General features: G+C 36.3%; 1 protein-coding gene across 1 annotated transcript in view; it reads left to right on the top strand.

The window, feature by feature from the left end:
- Nucleotides 1-17,098, top strand: part of LOC117114763 — an 88,437-nt gene that overhangs the window by 70,264 nt on the left and 1,075 nt on the right. The window contains exons 51-61 of the mRNA XM_033258457.1: nt 100-228; nt 543-633; nt 6,091-6,246; nt 6,663-6,949; nt 7,059-7,203; nt 8,563-8,694; nt 9,080-9,372; nt 11,137-11,293; nt 12,358-12,480; nt 13,033-13,304; nt 15,871-16,033. Of these exons, the coding sequence (XP_033114348.1) occupies nt 100-228; nt 543-633; nt 6,091-6,246; nt 6,663-6,949; nt 7,059-7,203; nt 8,563-8,694; nt 9,080-9,372; nt 11,137-11,293; nt 12,358-12,480; nt 13,033-13,304; nt 15,871-16,033 (1,948 nt within the window). The remainder of the gene's footprint in view (nt 1-99; nt 229-542; nt 634-6,090; nt 6,247-6,662; nt 6,950-7,058; nt 7,204-8,562; nt 8,695-9,079; nt 9,373-11,136; nt 11,294-12,357; nt 12,481-13,032; nt 13,305-15,870; nt 16,034-17,098) is intronic.

Genomic DNA, 17,098 nt, shown 5'->3' with positions numbered 1-17,098 from the left:
CAATTAAGTATTGTACATGCAATTTTTCAACACTCTAAAATAAGGTAACATAGATTTTATGTAGAACGTGTATAATTATGTATAATTTTGTATATACAGGATGAAGATAGCGAACCCTACACAATTGGCAACTGTTTGACCTGTCAATGCACATTCTTGCCAAGATTGGATGCATGGGCTGAGGAATGTGAGGAAGGTTGTGTACTCAGTGATACAGATTGTTCAGAGGTAACATTAATGGTGTTTAGAATAAGTACTGCACAAATAAAGCAAGAAAAATTTGGAATCGAGTAAAATTTTTAGAATGCATAATTAGTGGTACAGTTGCTTGACATACGACATTACATTGGTAATGACCTTCTTTATTCTGTCTTTTAACAGGCTTTTTTATTTATAAGTAGCCCATGGCTTTTCATTGCTTCAAGCTTTTATAGTCATTAAATAGAGCAGACTTTGAAAATGATACATAACCATGTCCTTGATCAACATATGACACGCATTCTCTTTCCTGTATTTCATATTACTTGTCTTTGTTTTTGTAGGGAGAACGTGTTGAAAATACTGAGGATGGATGCTGCGAGTGTGCTCCGTTTATAACAACAACCACCACAATTACACCAGAGACTACTACAAGTAGGTAGCATTTCAGTACTTCAGTAGTCACCTTAAAAATGTTAAACTGGGCACTCACTGCAAACGACTGCTGTTAGCCTACACGATACTATGAAGAACACAATGTGACAATGCGCGCTCAACGGATTGTTTTTAATGACGATCCGTTCAGACTGCTACCGACAATCAGCAGATGGCATTGCATTTTTCTGTCGCTCAAAAGGAGTGGAGTTGGATTTGTCGTGTGAAGGTCGTACTACGCAGTTATTTTATTAATAAATGTTATTTTCGTACCCCAGAAGCTAACAACATCACTGCTGATTTGTTTAGTCTATTTGTTGAATACTCACGTGAATAAACCGATAAGTTAATTAGTGTATATTGATTGAATTGATAGGCCTAAAGTGTGGGAATTTTTATGTGTGGTGCTTGATGTTGGTTTTTTTTTTTGTATATATATTTATATTTATTCCTATTGTTGCATTTTGAGTATTTTATACCAAATAAATAAATAAAATATAATAAAAGTGCAAGATTAGCACTGGCAAACGGTAGAGAACGAGGTCAATCACTACAGAAAAGGTACAAACATAGAGAGATGGGCGAAGAACTGAATAAGCAACCGAGGCATCAGAGGCAAGAACATCTTTCAAGCAGATGGAGAATGTTATTTCTGAACACAATCATACCACTCAGAGGACTTCCGGTAGTGGGGACACGTGGGAACTATGACCAGACGCCACAGAACCACAAACCCATGCCTATAGACAGGAAGCGGAGTATGAAGTCTATTTCGTGAATACTTACCTGGATAACCGACTAATTGCCATTGTTCCCAAAACGGAACACCCTTTTGAAAAAAAAAAATGGAACAGTCCGACCGAAGACGCCACGTGCGAACCGTCTCCCTAACAAACGTCCTCATTCCCTTTTCGACGTTCTTCGAAGTCGGGATACATCTAGCCTTTGAAAATTACTAGCAGGACCTTTCAAGCAATTCTGTTCTCCTTGGATTTATTTTTGCTTTGGATTTATTTTTGCCTTGGATTTATTTTCAACTTGTTGTTGACAAGATATCCTTTTTATTGTAGTCTCGATCGGCATGTCCGCTCGCAAGTTTTAGGCGAATCAACGAAACCAGCGCCAGATCTAGCGAAGGGGAAGGGCCCGCCGAACGCAAAGCCGACGAACCCTCCAGCGATAGAGGTGAGTCATCCGGCGCCGCTACAACCCCCGACGCAACTGGTAGCGAACCCTGAGGTCGAGTGGCAAACTGAGCTGCCGCAAACTTAGTCGGGGGCCAGCACGCACACATGAGCGACACAACGGGCACTCCGAGTGCCGGACGAGCTTAACACTCGGTTTGGGGCCCCCACACGCCGAGCACAAAGACCCCTGCTTGCCCGCTTTATCTTGCAGGGCCATTTTGAGAGAAAGAGAAGAACGATAAACTCATGCATTATCAACATCATTCTTAACAACATTTTCCTGATGACAGTCAGAGCAATCTCACCGAAAGATCGAGACAACCAGCGGTTTTACCTCAAAAACCATATTTTTACACATGGTGTACCAAAAGATTAATAATTTTGTTATTGATACTCACTATGTAAACCATCAATATTTTAACATCGTTCCTGATTTCTTTTATCTTGTGTACATACACATTTTTTCATCTGATTATTGAAAAGGCTTCTGGAATTACAGTGTGTATATACTGTCTCTTATACACATCTAGATGTGTATAAGAGACAGCCTAAACCTCACTGTTTGAGTTAAGCCATTCATACTTTGTACTTATTGTTTTGACCACTGCTCAGGCTATTGTTGTGCTTCCACAGGCACTGATCTTATATTCACTGTGGGCAAACTTTCTATTACTTAGGCCTAGCTCGCATTTTTAGTATACATTTTGATTGTAATTTGCAATGTACTTAGCTTCCCGTTTATTGAATAATCAATAAACTTCAATCACTATGCTTACTTACACTAGGTCTGAATTACTTAAGCTTAAAAAATCAAGACTGACAATTAAATGCCAATCATATTGATTTATCTAATCTCAAGGAATTAGGGATATTTCACTATCGTATAGACGAGGTGGGAAACACACATTTCAAGTAGCCCAAATGCCACTCCATTGCAGACACCCAAATTACGGTGTGGAAAGGTGTAGTCGGCCCCCACACAAGAATTTATTGCGTATAACTCCAACTGTAGAACTGGGAATAAGGAATTAAAGCCCAACAGAAAGAAGTTACATAGCTGGAAAGCAGGCCAAATTAACATCCAGTCCTGTTCTGATGGTTTTAGATTATGTGGTATGATAAAGGAATTTAAGTCCGCCAATATTGACATTATCTGCACACAGGAAATGAGGAGACTGGGAGAGGGCTCAATCTACCATGATGGTTATAATATCTTCTCATGTGGCATGGAAATTAGATGACTGTGTGGTGTTGGAATAGCTGTTAGGAAACATCCTGATGTAATAATCGATGGAATATTTCAGCTCAACTAATGGCAATGGATCTGACAATGAAGGGCTTTAAAATCAGTAGTTTCTGCATACACACCTACAGAATATAATCCAATCTCAGTAAAAAATCTTTCTACAGAGAGTTGAATAAAGTTTGTGAGGCTGGGAAAACAAAAACAGAAAGCTGTTCATTCAAGGAGACTTCAACGCAACATCTTCCTTGTGTACTAACATTCAAGTTTCAACGGTGATTATAAACAAATACGGAATGGACTCCTACTCGACTTTTTTTTCAAATATAGGCTGTCAATATTGAACACATGGTTCTCACATCTTCTCCACAGAATCACTTGGCATAGACCTGATGGTTTCACAAATAAAGTATATGATCTTAGTTTGAAGGGCTCCTGGCTTAGGCGCTTTGTGATAGGGTGAGAAACTCATATTTTACATCTGATCATAGACTGGTTGTCACTAAATTCACAACACCTGCTATTAAAGCAGCTAGATCAACTTAAGCTACGATAAAATGCACATCCAAACCTAATATCAATGCACTTAGAGATCACACTATAAGAGAACAGGTAATTGATCAAATAAAAAACTCACTGGCTCATAACAGCAGCAATCCACTCTGTCTTGAAGAAAAGCATGATATCATCATCTCATCTCTTAACAGTGCTTTGCCACAACTTAAACATAATCACATCATTCCCGAAGACTATTATGATGGCAATTTTAAAGGGCTGCTATCAGAGAAAACAGACTAGAAGTCAAAAGCAATCCCAGCAAAACATCACTATTCTTAAGGAACTGAACAAACAAATAAAGCATGCTTCACGTAAAATGAAGAATAAGATGTTAGAAGATAAGTCAAGAGATCTAAGCGAAGCCAAGGGAAATAGACAAATAGCTGCACTCTGGAGGGCAAAAAAACCACTCCAAAATCACCAAAACAAAACCAAAAGCTATACATTGTCAAAAACTTGCAGAACACTTCAAACTCCATTTAAGCGCTAATCATTCACATCTTTGTCTGCCCGCAGAGATTGAAAATCCACCAATATACATAACATCTTCCATGAACATACACCTATCATTAATAATCAACCACCCACACTAGAAGAAATTTTATCAGCAATTAAGGATCTGAAGAAAGGGAAAACAACTCTGGACATTGAAGCCGATCTTATCAAAATAGCTGCAAATATTCCCGAATTTCAGGCTGCCATGGTTGACTGCTTTCAAGAAATATAGGAATCCAGAAGGACTCCACCTCAATGGAGCCTAAGTCAAATAGCACTCATATGGAAGAGGAAAGAGGGTATGCAAGATCCAAAGCAGTATCGTGGAATATCTGTGGGGCGAAGATAACTCTATTTTATGAGTATCAACTTCCACCTACACAATTTGGATTCAGGATAGGTAATGGATGCAATGATGGGATATACGCACTAAAGCAGCTTCAGGAAATTTCATATCGCTCAAAGCGTAAATAGTTCAGCTGCTACATCGATTTAACAGCAGCGTTTGACCATGTCAACAGGTCCTTTTTATTCGAAAGTATCTGTAAAAGACTGCCTCCTTCTGCTGACACAACAAACCTTGACATCATAGAAAGCCTCTACCACGATACAAAATCTTACCTTAATGGAGATAACCCATAGAAGAACCAATCTTCCACTTCAAGTGGGGTCAGACAAGGTGGCAACGAGGGACCAAATCTGTTCAATCTATGTCAAGACTATATCATCCAGTTTTGGAAATCCTGATGCATCGATGCACAAGCTGAACAACTTTCAATTCAATACTGTATTCCTGCTGGAGAAACCAACAGAGAACAAAGGAGTAAAGCAAGATTTGTAGGTCAATATGACCATCCAGATACTGGATATGCAGATGATTTAGCTATTTACTCCTGGTCTAATGAAAACCTCCAAATCATCATCTTAACTGAAGTTTTTACCAAGTATGGTCTAAAAATCAAAACGGAAACAATGATCTGGAACTGGGATGAGGCTGTCGATGGAAAATACCCTACAAGCATTCTGAAAATCAAGGATTCTCCTGTAAGAAATTCAAAATGCTTTAAATACCTAGGAGTATGGAACAGTTCTGATGAAATCCACATTGGTATCAAAGAAATGCAGCATCACATCTCCAGTGGACATGCTCATTTTTCAGAACACCTGCAACTATTTACGAACAAGAACATTCCTCTCCAATTGAGAATATGCTTCATGGACTCCTTTGTTCAAACTGAACTTGATAAAATTGAGTCAACATACTACTACATTCTACGTTGTATGGTACCTAATGGATTCAAAAGGAAAAACCCTCCTTTACATCAACAACAGGACAACACAAATTTTGATTGGGGCTATGTTATCAATAATAATCTCTTGTATTCAATGACCGGGGCCAAGACAATATGTGACTTCTACCATAAACAGCAAACAAAGTGGATTGCACATGTCATAAGGTACGAAAATGTTCACCCTTGCAAAATACTGTACTTACATTTCATACCATAAAGAACAAGAGAAAAGGCAGTGCTAGATAGTGCAGTCAAAATATCCAGAATCGCCTGTGATCAGTTCATCAGATATTAATTTGTATATTTATGGTTGATATGAAATATCTCGACAGTCTTTTCATATTTTCATTTTTTTTTTTTTTTTTTTGACTTAGGATCGTGTAGTGAAATGCCAACACTGTTCGAGTGCCTGTGAGTGTCATAGCCAGCAAAACTCTGTCTGGCTCCTTTACTTGGTTATAATAGTTTCTATTTTACTTCCAGCCTACTGCAGACATGTCGATAGCCACAATCGCTTTATTTATTTTTTGTCTACATTTTCGGAGATGTCAACTAAGGTTTTCTTGGTCAATGACGACCACATGTTCTGCATTGCAGAATGGTCAATAGTAATAATAATATTAATTATTGATTTATATATAATTTGAAATATCTAATAAAATTTGATTTTTTTTTTTGACAGCTGTGACAGTTTCAACAACTGCAACACCAATAACATCTCGATTCCCGAGTACCACACCTACTATCCCCGTGATAACAACAACTCGGCCACCAACTACCACAACTGAGACAACAACCACAGTTATATCAACTACACCAACGCCCACTGCGACTCCTCGTAAGAAACCAAAAATTAATTTGTATAATATACTGGCTCTGTTAAGCTAATAGACTCATAAAATAATAAAAAATTCAATACTTAATTCTTAAGCATTAAAGCTTTCTTTGGGAAAAAATAAGCTGTTTAGACAAAATATTGGTTTTGGTTGCTAGAAGTCTTCCCAGATTTACGAGGTTTAGTGTAGACATCAGGCATGTGTGCACTGTTTCAGGAGAGTAGGTAGATTTACCTAGATGCTGTGGTTCATTTCAACCCTGTCACTGTGGAATGACATGAACATGAAGCTACAAAGTGCTTCTCTACATCTGCTACAGTAGTCACGGACCATGTCCATAAATTATGTAATTCTGCCCAACGTACCTTTACTTTTACTTATGAACGAGAAATTGAATATATACTTGTAATCTTCAAAGGAGTCTGTGAAGATATTCTTGGCATGGATACACCTCTGGAGGGAGACAGAACCAGTTCATCTGGCGAAGAGACAGGTGAGTCTACCAATTTGGAAGGGCCTGATCCCAATCCTGATGACGATATTGAGGAGGATGGCTGGATTGAGATTGTTTATGATGAACCAGTCCGTATTGATGTTGTGAAGGTTAAGGGCTCCGATAATGGCTATGTTGGAACATATGAAATTGAGTATACTACCACAACCTCGGATAATCCAGTGTCAGTTGAAGAAGATGGCATTACCAAGGTAAAAATTTAGAGCATTTAATATATATCATCATCAATATAGAATTCGTATCAAAGAATTAAACAATATGTATTTATTTTAATTGTGTGCCTCCTCCTTTTGAATTTAGGTGTTCATAATGGATGACCCATTGCCAAGGGATATTCCTCTTGATGAAGAACTTAGACATGTTACAAGCATCAAAGTAATCATCACTTCAGTGGTAGAAGACGTCCGTCCTATTATCCACATTGACTTTGTCGGCTGTGATGAACGTAAGTTGAGCAATACAGACTTATTTCCTTATTCTTATTGTTAATTATGCAGCTGGATGTGACGGCCTGGTCTCTGTTAAACTTAATTACTATGACATTGAGAACTACTCCCATCCAGTAAAAAGTTTTTTAAATATATACATAATACATTCAGGTATCACAGTATTAAATATAAATAATTTGTCAATCCATTACTATAAAACAACAAATGAATTAATAAATAAAATCAGAGATTAGCGTCTGAAGATTGCGGTACCCCTCATGAAACAGTCTGTATTTTTCAATTACAAACATTTTGGCCTTATTTCCAATCAGTTGAGTTTACCCAAGATTCCAGGGTGGTACGTAGTGATGCTGTTCTGCGGGCTACCACAGTCATTTCAACCATATATGGATGTGATATGACATCATCATGACCATGTATTGAATGGGCAAATCATGCATATTTGTGATAAAAAAAAAATTATAATTTGTGAAATGTGTTGACAAGTAGTTTTATTATCCATATTCATACTTTGTGTATAAATTAAGTACTGTAAGTTGTTAATTACACTTAAGTATTAGTTTCCAATTGAAATGAAAGTTTCCTCACCATTTTGCAGATTAATAAATAATGATACATGCTTTTTACTTCTTTTCTTCCTGTTGATACATTAGAACTCCATTTTATATACCCAAAATTTTACATTTCCTTGATTCAATCTAATGCTGATTAATAAAAACGAATTGATTTTTTATTATCAATGAACTTTCTTTCACACAAACATGTGAATTGTAAAACTCATTACTGGGCAATGACCTATTTTGCAGTGGCGGTGCTGGGAGGTGGGGGGCCTACAGCTCTCCGGACCGGGGGAGGGCAAGTCAAGGGTGGGCGAGGCCTCACAGACCACAATTCGTCGTTGGGGAGAAAAAAAAGATTATATGTATTTTTTACATATTAATAGACTAAAATTGATTAAATAAGCCTTTGAAACCCCTAAATTGTCATATTTTCGGGGGACTTTCCTCCCGACCACTTTCAAAAGTTTTTTAGAAATGCCCGACCTCGCCCACTTTTTTCTCGTCTGGGACATCAGCCGCCGGGGACATCAGCCACCCCATCAAGGACCTTGGACCCCCGTCTGGGAGATCCCGGCACTGTCACTGCTATTTTGATTACTGTAGCTGTCACGTCGCTCAGTTATTGGTAGTAAATTAGACAGGAAGCGAAAAATACGATACAGAACACTAGGAAATGCTGTCAGAGGTTATACTTGCTTAGACAAATATAGAATTTCATGATGAGCACTCTTTGAACCAAGAATGTATAATCCATTAATATATTAAATAAAAGGGTTTTTTTTTTTTCTCTAAAAGGAGAGACAACCACAACGCTTACTACTGCTTCAACAACAACTCTTTCGACATCGACGTCAACAACAGTACATACGCCAACACCTAGTACTACCATGAGTACCACACCAACATCTGTTACTCCCACAGTTGAACGTAAGTGCTAAATTTTGGTTACTAAGGATTGTAAAGGCCAACTCAGACAGCATCCTAGGATGCATCCCGATGCAATTTGTTGTTGTACTTTAGACACATTGATCACAAAATATAAGTTAAGCTGACCCTAAATTTTCGAGATTCAGAAGAGCTTGGGTAATACCAAGGGGGATATTTTTTTCTGGTGGGCTCATCATATACATCATAAATATAATATTTTCTTCAGGAAATTAAGGCAAAAATAATAATAGTGAAGCCATTAAAACCTAAGTTATAGTATATTTTAAACATACTAATTCTTTGAATAGCTTGAAACAGTCCGATTCATATTGCCATGTACGAACCGTCTCCTAACACTAGTCCTCATTCCCTATTCATTCCACAGCGCTGTGTGGTTTGGTAGACTCAAAGTTGAATAACTATGAAACAGAGAGAACGGTTGACACACTCGAGGATAGTTTAATGAGATCTGCGATCGGTGCTTTGCAACCATGGGCTCCAGATACATCAAGCCCATCTAGCTCTATTACCATCAGTCTTAGTGGACCAGCCACTTTGTCTGAATTAGATTTTGAAACTGCCGGTTACATTGGAACATCTAGTGTTACAATTATGATACAGACAACAGACCAGGCTAACTCCCAGCCAGTCAATGAAGTAGGCACTGACACACAACAGGTGATTTATAAACTTCAACATCTGTCTAATTTTTTGCTGTTTGGTTCATCTGTCTGTTTTTTTGCTGATTGTGTAATTTTTTTTGCTGATTCACTGTACATTACTGCCATTACCACTTTCATACACGTCGTATAGATGGCTCGTTCGGTTTAACCGCCGTCCATGGGACAGTTTCATGCAATGGTTCTAAGAAACCATAATGCGTGATTTCGAATCATGTCTTGTATTGAATTGTTAATTTTTTTAAGACTTTTAATTTTGTGGAAATTATATAATGTAATTATTTAAAAGAAATTCTCTCTTATTATGAGCAGCTCTAAAGGTGGTCGCCTGATTGATTAATTAATTGCCAAGGACTGTACTTACTGCCATTACCTCTAATATGACATGTGGTATAGATGGCGTGGTCGGTTAACGATGTGTTCTGTTGAACCAAATGTCATAAGTTTGAATCGCGTCTTGGTATTTAATTTTAATTTTTTTTCTTTTAATATTTGATTTTTTTTTTATTTTAAGGCATTTTACAAGTGAACATTCTATTTATTTAAATATTTTTATCTTATTAGCTCTTCAATAATTTTTTTTTTTGTGTTAAACAGGTCTAAAAAACCTTAAAATGTTAATTTATACAAAAAAATAAAAAATAAACACTGAGGCGCAATTCGAACTCACGACCTTCAGTTCCTTACAACACAGCATTAACCAACCATGCCATTTATACGACGTGCCCTATTTGTGGTAGTAATTAATGGCAATTATGAAACCGTGCCGAAAAACCCAATAAAATAACTTGCACCACTGTGTACAGTATTTAGGCTTCCTCCATGCATGTTTGAATAGTGTCTACAAAAAGCCTTGTCTGAAAGGTGCATACCCAAGGCGTTAAACACTGATAGATTGATTGAATAATACATCTTTTTTGTATATGTGGCGGTTAGGGTCAATATACTCTATTGCCTATATTATACTGCCCTCATCGGAGCTTTCGAGATTACGAGAACTTGTTTTTCAAAAACTATTTATAGAGGATGACTAAGCCAAGAAAGTTAGCTGATGTTTAAGATAAGATCAGATAAGATAAACTTTATTGTTATACAGAACCATTGGCGTACATGAAATTCCTTTACTGTGAGAAAGTATTACACATATTAATAAATTACATATATTTCTATAGTCTATTGTCTATGTACTTTCTGATTTTTGTCATTTGATGTATTTTGTTGTATGTGTTGCTGGGCCCTGAAGGATAACAATGCTTTTTTGCACTGATCATGTAATCTAGAGTAAAGAAGAAATAAATAAATACAAATATAAGGTCATAAAAGAGTTGTCAAATAAATTTCCAAGAATAAATCCCTCATTAGATAGATTTGATCAAATATTTGTTTTTATATTTGTTTGAAAACTTTGTTACACTGTTCTTGCATACTATTTTTTTTTAACCTAATAATAAAATTTTATATATGCTTGCATTTATACTTACCTCATATTGCTGTACTGTATACATGTATGTACCAAGGAACAGAGTTAACCCACATACTTTACTTAATGCCATCCTCCAATGATTAGTCGAGGAGATGACAGCCTTTCACATTCCATTCCTTCTTGTTCTGTCAGAGCTTGTAATTTAATAATGTTTTTGATGCCAAAAGTGCCAGATTTGTTCTAATGTTGCTCATCCAATGTTTCTGTGGGGTTCCTCTTGATCTCCTACCATGCTTTCAAAAGTAAACACTGATAAAAGTGATTAATTTTTCTTTGAAGGTTTACACTGTTGATTTCTCTGATGGAAGACGAGTAGTTACACTAAACAGCGAAGAGTTAACAGATGTTGTGTCTGTGACAGTGACATTTACCGTTCCAACACAAATTGGCAATGATGCTGTTGTAGGTCTTAACATCATTGGATGTATGGAAAATGGTATGTTTCTCATAAAAAAAAATCTTTTTTAATTCAATTTTCTGGTAAATGATACAATAAACACTAAGGCTCTGTCCACACTATCAAAAAAACTGTTGTATGCCCATATATAGTCATGATGTGCCTATATATGGTCATGATGTGATGTCATCATGACCACAAAAACTGTTGTATGCCCATATATATAGTCATGATGTGCCTATATACGGTCATGATGTGATGTCGTCATGACCACAAAAAACTGTTGTATGCCCATGTATAGTCATGATGTGCCTATATATGGTCATGATGTGATGTCATCATGACCATATTTAGGCCTGTCACATGTTTTTGTCAAATAAGAGTTGATAGTCTTGACAAGTCTTAAGGTTCTGGTTCCAAATCCTATCAAATACCAGAATTTTTTTCAGTGAAAAGGTAGCACAAAAAAAAATAGATAACTGAAATGAATTTTAGTTTTATTGTAGTGTCTGTTAAGTATAGTAGTAATACAATGCTGTTTAAGCCAGATAAGGATAAACAAAAACACAGGACATCCAACTGTATGTTTATGTGCTAACTTGGTCAGAATAGGATTCCACACACTAATGTTGAAACCACCTGCACTGTGTCTCACCTGCAACTTCCACCTTCCACCAGATAGCCCATAAGTCTCTTACTGAGATGTAGGTTATATAACACAATTGGGCCAAGTGGGAAAACATTTTCCCCAGTATTATCAATCCATCAATATATTTATTTATAAATACTAGTTAAAATTAATAATAAAATTTGTTGTGAAAAAACATCTAAGCTCTTATGATTATGTTTGTCTATTTCGTGAATATTTACCTCTATAAACCGACTAATTGTTGGGTGTGATCGTTGCTCGTTGACGACAACAAAGGAATGAGGAGGACGCATGGATGCGAGCGCATTCACATGCTGTGACAATCTGTCGGTTAAATTTTTGTTGTAGGGGTTATCTTTAAGCAGCAGTAGCAATTACAGTAGTCGGTTTATCCAGGTAAGCTAATTCATAGACTACCAACATCACTCTGATTTGCGTATTCTTCAATTTATAGTTGAAAGCACCACTGTGGTAACCACTGCATCTACTACTGCCCCGACTAGCTTCTCAACAATGGTCTCAACCGTGACAACAACGCCACACTCAACTGTTTCAAGATCAACTGTAACCACCACTGGTATAGATATCTAATTATTAAATTTTCCCCTTCACATGATCATGGGTCCCAAGTTTGGAGAAGCCACTTTAGTGAAATCTAAAGAAAACGCTATACAAATTGCAAATTATTATTATTATTTTGCTGTGGGGGCGTTAAGACCCATGACCAGCTTACTAGCTCTGTCCAGATAATATCAAAACTGCTTTGACAAAAGAACTGCTGTGCCCACATGATGTGCCTATATATGGTCATGATGTGATGTCATCATGACCATGTTTAGGCATGTCACATGTCTTGTCAAATTTAATTTAATAGTTTGGACAGGATAGGGAGCATCATGGTCAGTTGACATAAACAAACATATTACACACAACATAGGTTTATGTTAGTTGAGCTTGAATATGGGCATGTACAGTTTAAACTATGAATTGGCTTATTAAAATAAAAGGCACATATTGTTTGAAATTATTTGTAATAAAATTAGGAAAACAATCAAAAGAAAATTTTGTTTGATCACACTACTGAGCTGTTATGGCATGTGCATTTACGTCTTTGTTATTTTGTTGTAAGGTCCATGTTCCGAGATCCTCGAGGATCTTATTTATACAACTCGTCTAACAATCGATGGTCAAGGAGATTTGACTAAATTTGCCTCTACTGAACCATGGCAACCAGAATATTTTGATCCAGCAGTCACCATCTTCTATGATGTTCCAGTCCGTGTGACCGGATTCTTGACCAAAGGTGCAAATGGTGGTGCAATCGGATCCTTCAATGTCCAGTATAAACATGAATTAGATGAAGAATTTATTCAGATCCCGGGACCTGATATTGGAGAAAAGGTACAGTATGTTCATGAGGGTATAAGATAACATCTACATTTATGTAGATTAAGGTCATGTTGTAATATTGTGTACAAATGAGAATTGTACTTTCTGAATCAATTAAGATGCCAAGTATCCTAAGAATATTTACCTCAAAAATGGTAATTTAAATCTAAAATAAGGAATGAGGATGCTAGCATGGTTTTCTTATACACAAATAATAGGCTTTGAAAGCGCTTAATGGCAACATGGTCTCAAAGAACTTTACATTATTACTCCCAGTAATTGGATCAAGCACATACGGAACACATACTCAGCTCCCTGGGGAGGATTCCATAATGTTGCACCTGTAATCAGTGCATTTTGTGTTTGAGCCTGCCAGGTGTACTCCTGGGTGGTAGAGTGCCTAAGGACACAAGCGAAATGCACAGCAAGTGAATGAAAATTAAGGTTGAGAAGCAGAAAGACAACATCTGCATCAAACTGCTCCTAGAATTAGGAGTTTAGAAAGTGCACCCTCTATTGGTACAACCATTGCTGGGGGCCTTTTTTGGGGCTCCCCGCACACATGTAGTAAAATTAAATTAAATACAATATTTACAATTGTAGCAGACAATCATTCTTGAGGGCATCCTAGTTGTTACCATGGTTGTTACAGAATTCGCACGCACAATGCGCAATCTTTACTTAAAAATCTGAGATGTCAAAGTTGAAAATTAATGACTTTTGCATGAGGGCACCCTACACTGCGTTATTAAGAGGGCACCCTACACTGCGTTATTAAGAATTTGAACACAAAAATCATGGAGAATGCTATCTTGTAATTATGAGATCTTTGCTATAAATGGATTGATGTATAATATGCACTTTGAATTTTAAAGCCCCATTCCCGGCAAAATTTCACTAAAAAAAAAAATTTCAGAAAAAATGCATATGCATTACTCTAATTATTATAAACCAGGTAATTTATTTGGCATAAGTTTTAGTTTTACACTAAAAAAGGAGAAAAACAACAAGAAGTAGAGAATATTTTTCATAGGAGATTACCACTTTTTTGACGACTGCTTTGTAACTAGAAAAATTCAGAGGTTGTAGCACGCTCTTGCCAGCTGCTTTTTGTGTATACATACAGTTGAGCGTCCAAGGTAGATGGTGTAATTGTTTTGTGAACCTGCTGCATTCTTCTTTATTTTTATCTCGCTCACCAATGCCATGAACTCTCATGATAACATTTTAATTCATCCCACAATTAATTAAGTTAAAGCATTAATTAATGTGATTTAACTGTCTATGTCACTGATACAATTGTGAGTGATAAATAAAGTGTGCCCTCTTCAATGGAAGATTAGGTTTTGTATTGCAATTTGTGCACTGGGGTCGATCGAGTAGGTCTGAGATATGTTTGTTTAATTTTCAAAATCTCGATCTGAATCACTTTCAAGTTTGAAAAATTTCAATAAAGTATTATGTTTTACAAGTTTCAATACAAACAAGGGAAAATATCATGTCAGCCATTTTTATGTCAGATAACAAAATTCCTAAACTGATTTAAGGCTAGGCCTAGCCTAGCAGTGCTGCTAGGCTAAAGTTTCCGGGGCCTACTATGTTTCTTACCCAGTACATAAGACCTATCGTAAAATCAAAACATTGAAAAATTCATCCCCATTTATTTTTTGTGTGGAACACAAAAAAACCAAATTTGAGTCTTATTTAGCATTTTTTGTTACTAGGAATGTCTAAATATGTTAAACTAGCAATTTCATATTATATTTATAAATCTTTTTTTAATATCTTTAAAAACATATAAAAATCAAATTTTTCTTAAAAAATAAAATTTTGCCAGAATGGGGCTTTGAAAGCATACAGTCTAGTCAGACCTATACTAGTGTTTTCTGTGACTTAATGCAGTCAGGGAAAATTTCTGCCTTTTTGTCGTTTAAAAATGTTTGAATGTATTTTCCAGATCGCATTTAGTAAGGAAATATTGAGAAATGGCATATGCTGTAAGTAAATCTAAGGCTACGTTCAGACTTGGAGATAAGCCCAGCTTGAGTTAAGCTCGGCTTAACGCTAAGCCTGGCTTAACTTTGGCAGGCGTTCAGACTAGCAGGATTAGCCAGGCGGCAAAATTTTCATAATAATGAACCGTAACCAGCAAACATGTTTCAAAACATTGCTCGTGAAACGTACGCTCACTCACAGCGTAAGTAATTGAATGCTGATTGGTCATTTTGTTACCCGAAGTCAATGCAAGACCCCCCCCCGCAACGATTAAAGCACGGCTTAGAAAAGTTAAACACGGTGGCACGCCAGGCCTAGTTACTATAGGAACACAGCCCGGCTTGAGATAAGCCACCTAGTTCAGACTGGCATGTGGATAAACCCGGCGAGTTGAGACGGGTTTATCCACCTAGTCTGAACTAGGCCTAAAAGTATTGGGTTGCACATTTGGTGCAATTCAATACTTAAATTCTGGATATTCAGAATATCACAGATTTAACATAATACACTGATACACATAATTATTTTGACCCTTGCAGATAGCCGTTGTTGATATTTTTATTATTATTTCTATTTTTTAAAGGTCTTTGTTGTTGAACCTCCAGCCACCATGAATACAGAAGTTCAAACTGACCTTGCATCACCGCTTTTGAATGTTAGAATTGTCAAGATATTTATTACAGGGAATATTGGGGAAGGTACTTTCCCCCCACCTGTGATGGTCGAACCGCTTGGGTGTATTGAAGGTTTGTTTTCACTATTTAGTAACTTTTTATTATTAATTTTAATTTCTTATTTCTGTATTGAGCCAATCTCATATGGAAGTAATCTCCTAACCATATTTTTCATTTTAATAGGTCTTACTTTAATTAGAATTGGGAATAATATCCAGAAGAATACTTTAAAGAAAAATAATTTTTTTTTTTTTTTGGTTTAGGTAAAATGTTCAGGACTGTTTTTCTACAAAAATTATTGTAATCAAAACTCTTGATCTCAGTTCTGTTCTTTCATAGATGCAACGGTAGACCTTAACAATTCTACCATACATGACGAATATGAGTTTTTACATACATGCCTGCTATTTTTATCTTGAAATGAAGTATATTCAATGAACCGAAAATGTATTTTTGTTTTTTATTTTTAAAATAAATTCAATGTCGAATTATGAAACGGGCTAGGTTTGGCAGCTTGACCTCTGATGATTAGTGCCTTAAATAATTACAAAATCGTAAAATATAATAATGAGCGATTGTCATTGTTATATAATTTTCGAAACCAATTTGAGCCGCTCTCAGTTTCTTTCCTATTCTTCCTTCATTCTATTTCTTTTTATATTTTTACACTAAACTATTTAAAAACTTTTTAATATTTACAGAAAAGCTTTTGAATTGAAATTTTGAGCAAATAACAGGGGCGGATCCAGAAATGTGCGAAAGAGGGGGCTAAAAGTGGGGCCGTACCGGGGGCCCGATTGAGATAAAACTAACCTAGGGGGTCTGAGGGCAGGCCCCTGCAAAATGTTTGTGTTCTAGATGCCCGGAAATAACTTCTGAGGTGTTTTGGGCTATCAATTTTTTTCTTTTCGTTCTTTCTTTCTTTCTTTATTTTTTTTACCTTCCAAAAGGGAGGCTGGCTTAGCACCCCCTAAATCCGCCCTGAATAATATGAACTGAATTATTAATAATACTAACATATACTTAATATAAATTTTCGAAGATACACTGTGTACATTGTATGCTCTATTAATTGCAATTATTGTCAAAATGCTAAAACATTGATTTGGAATAGTTTTTGTTTTTCTTACTCTGATT

This window comes from Anneissia japonica, unplaced genomic scaffold (assembly GCF_011630105.1).
Source record: "Anneissia japonica isolate Jap-2015-1 unplaced genomic scaffold, ASM1163010v1 scaffold199_len4679917_cov187, whole genome shotgun sequence".
NCBI lineage: Eukaryota > Metazoa > Echinodermata > Crinoidea > Comatulida > Comatulidae > Anneissia > Anneissia japonica.
Note: the sequence above shows the minus strand (reverse complement) of the source record. Positions and strands in the feature narration are given on the sequence as shown.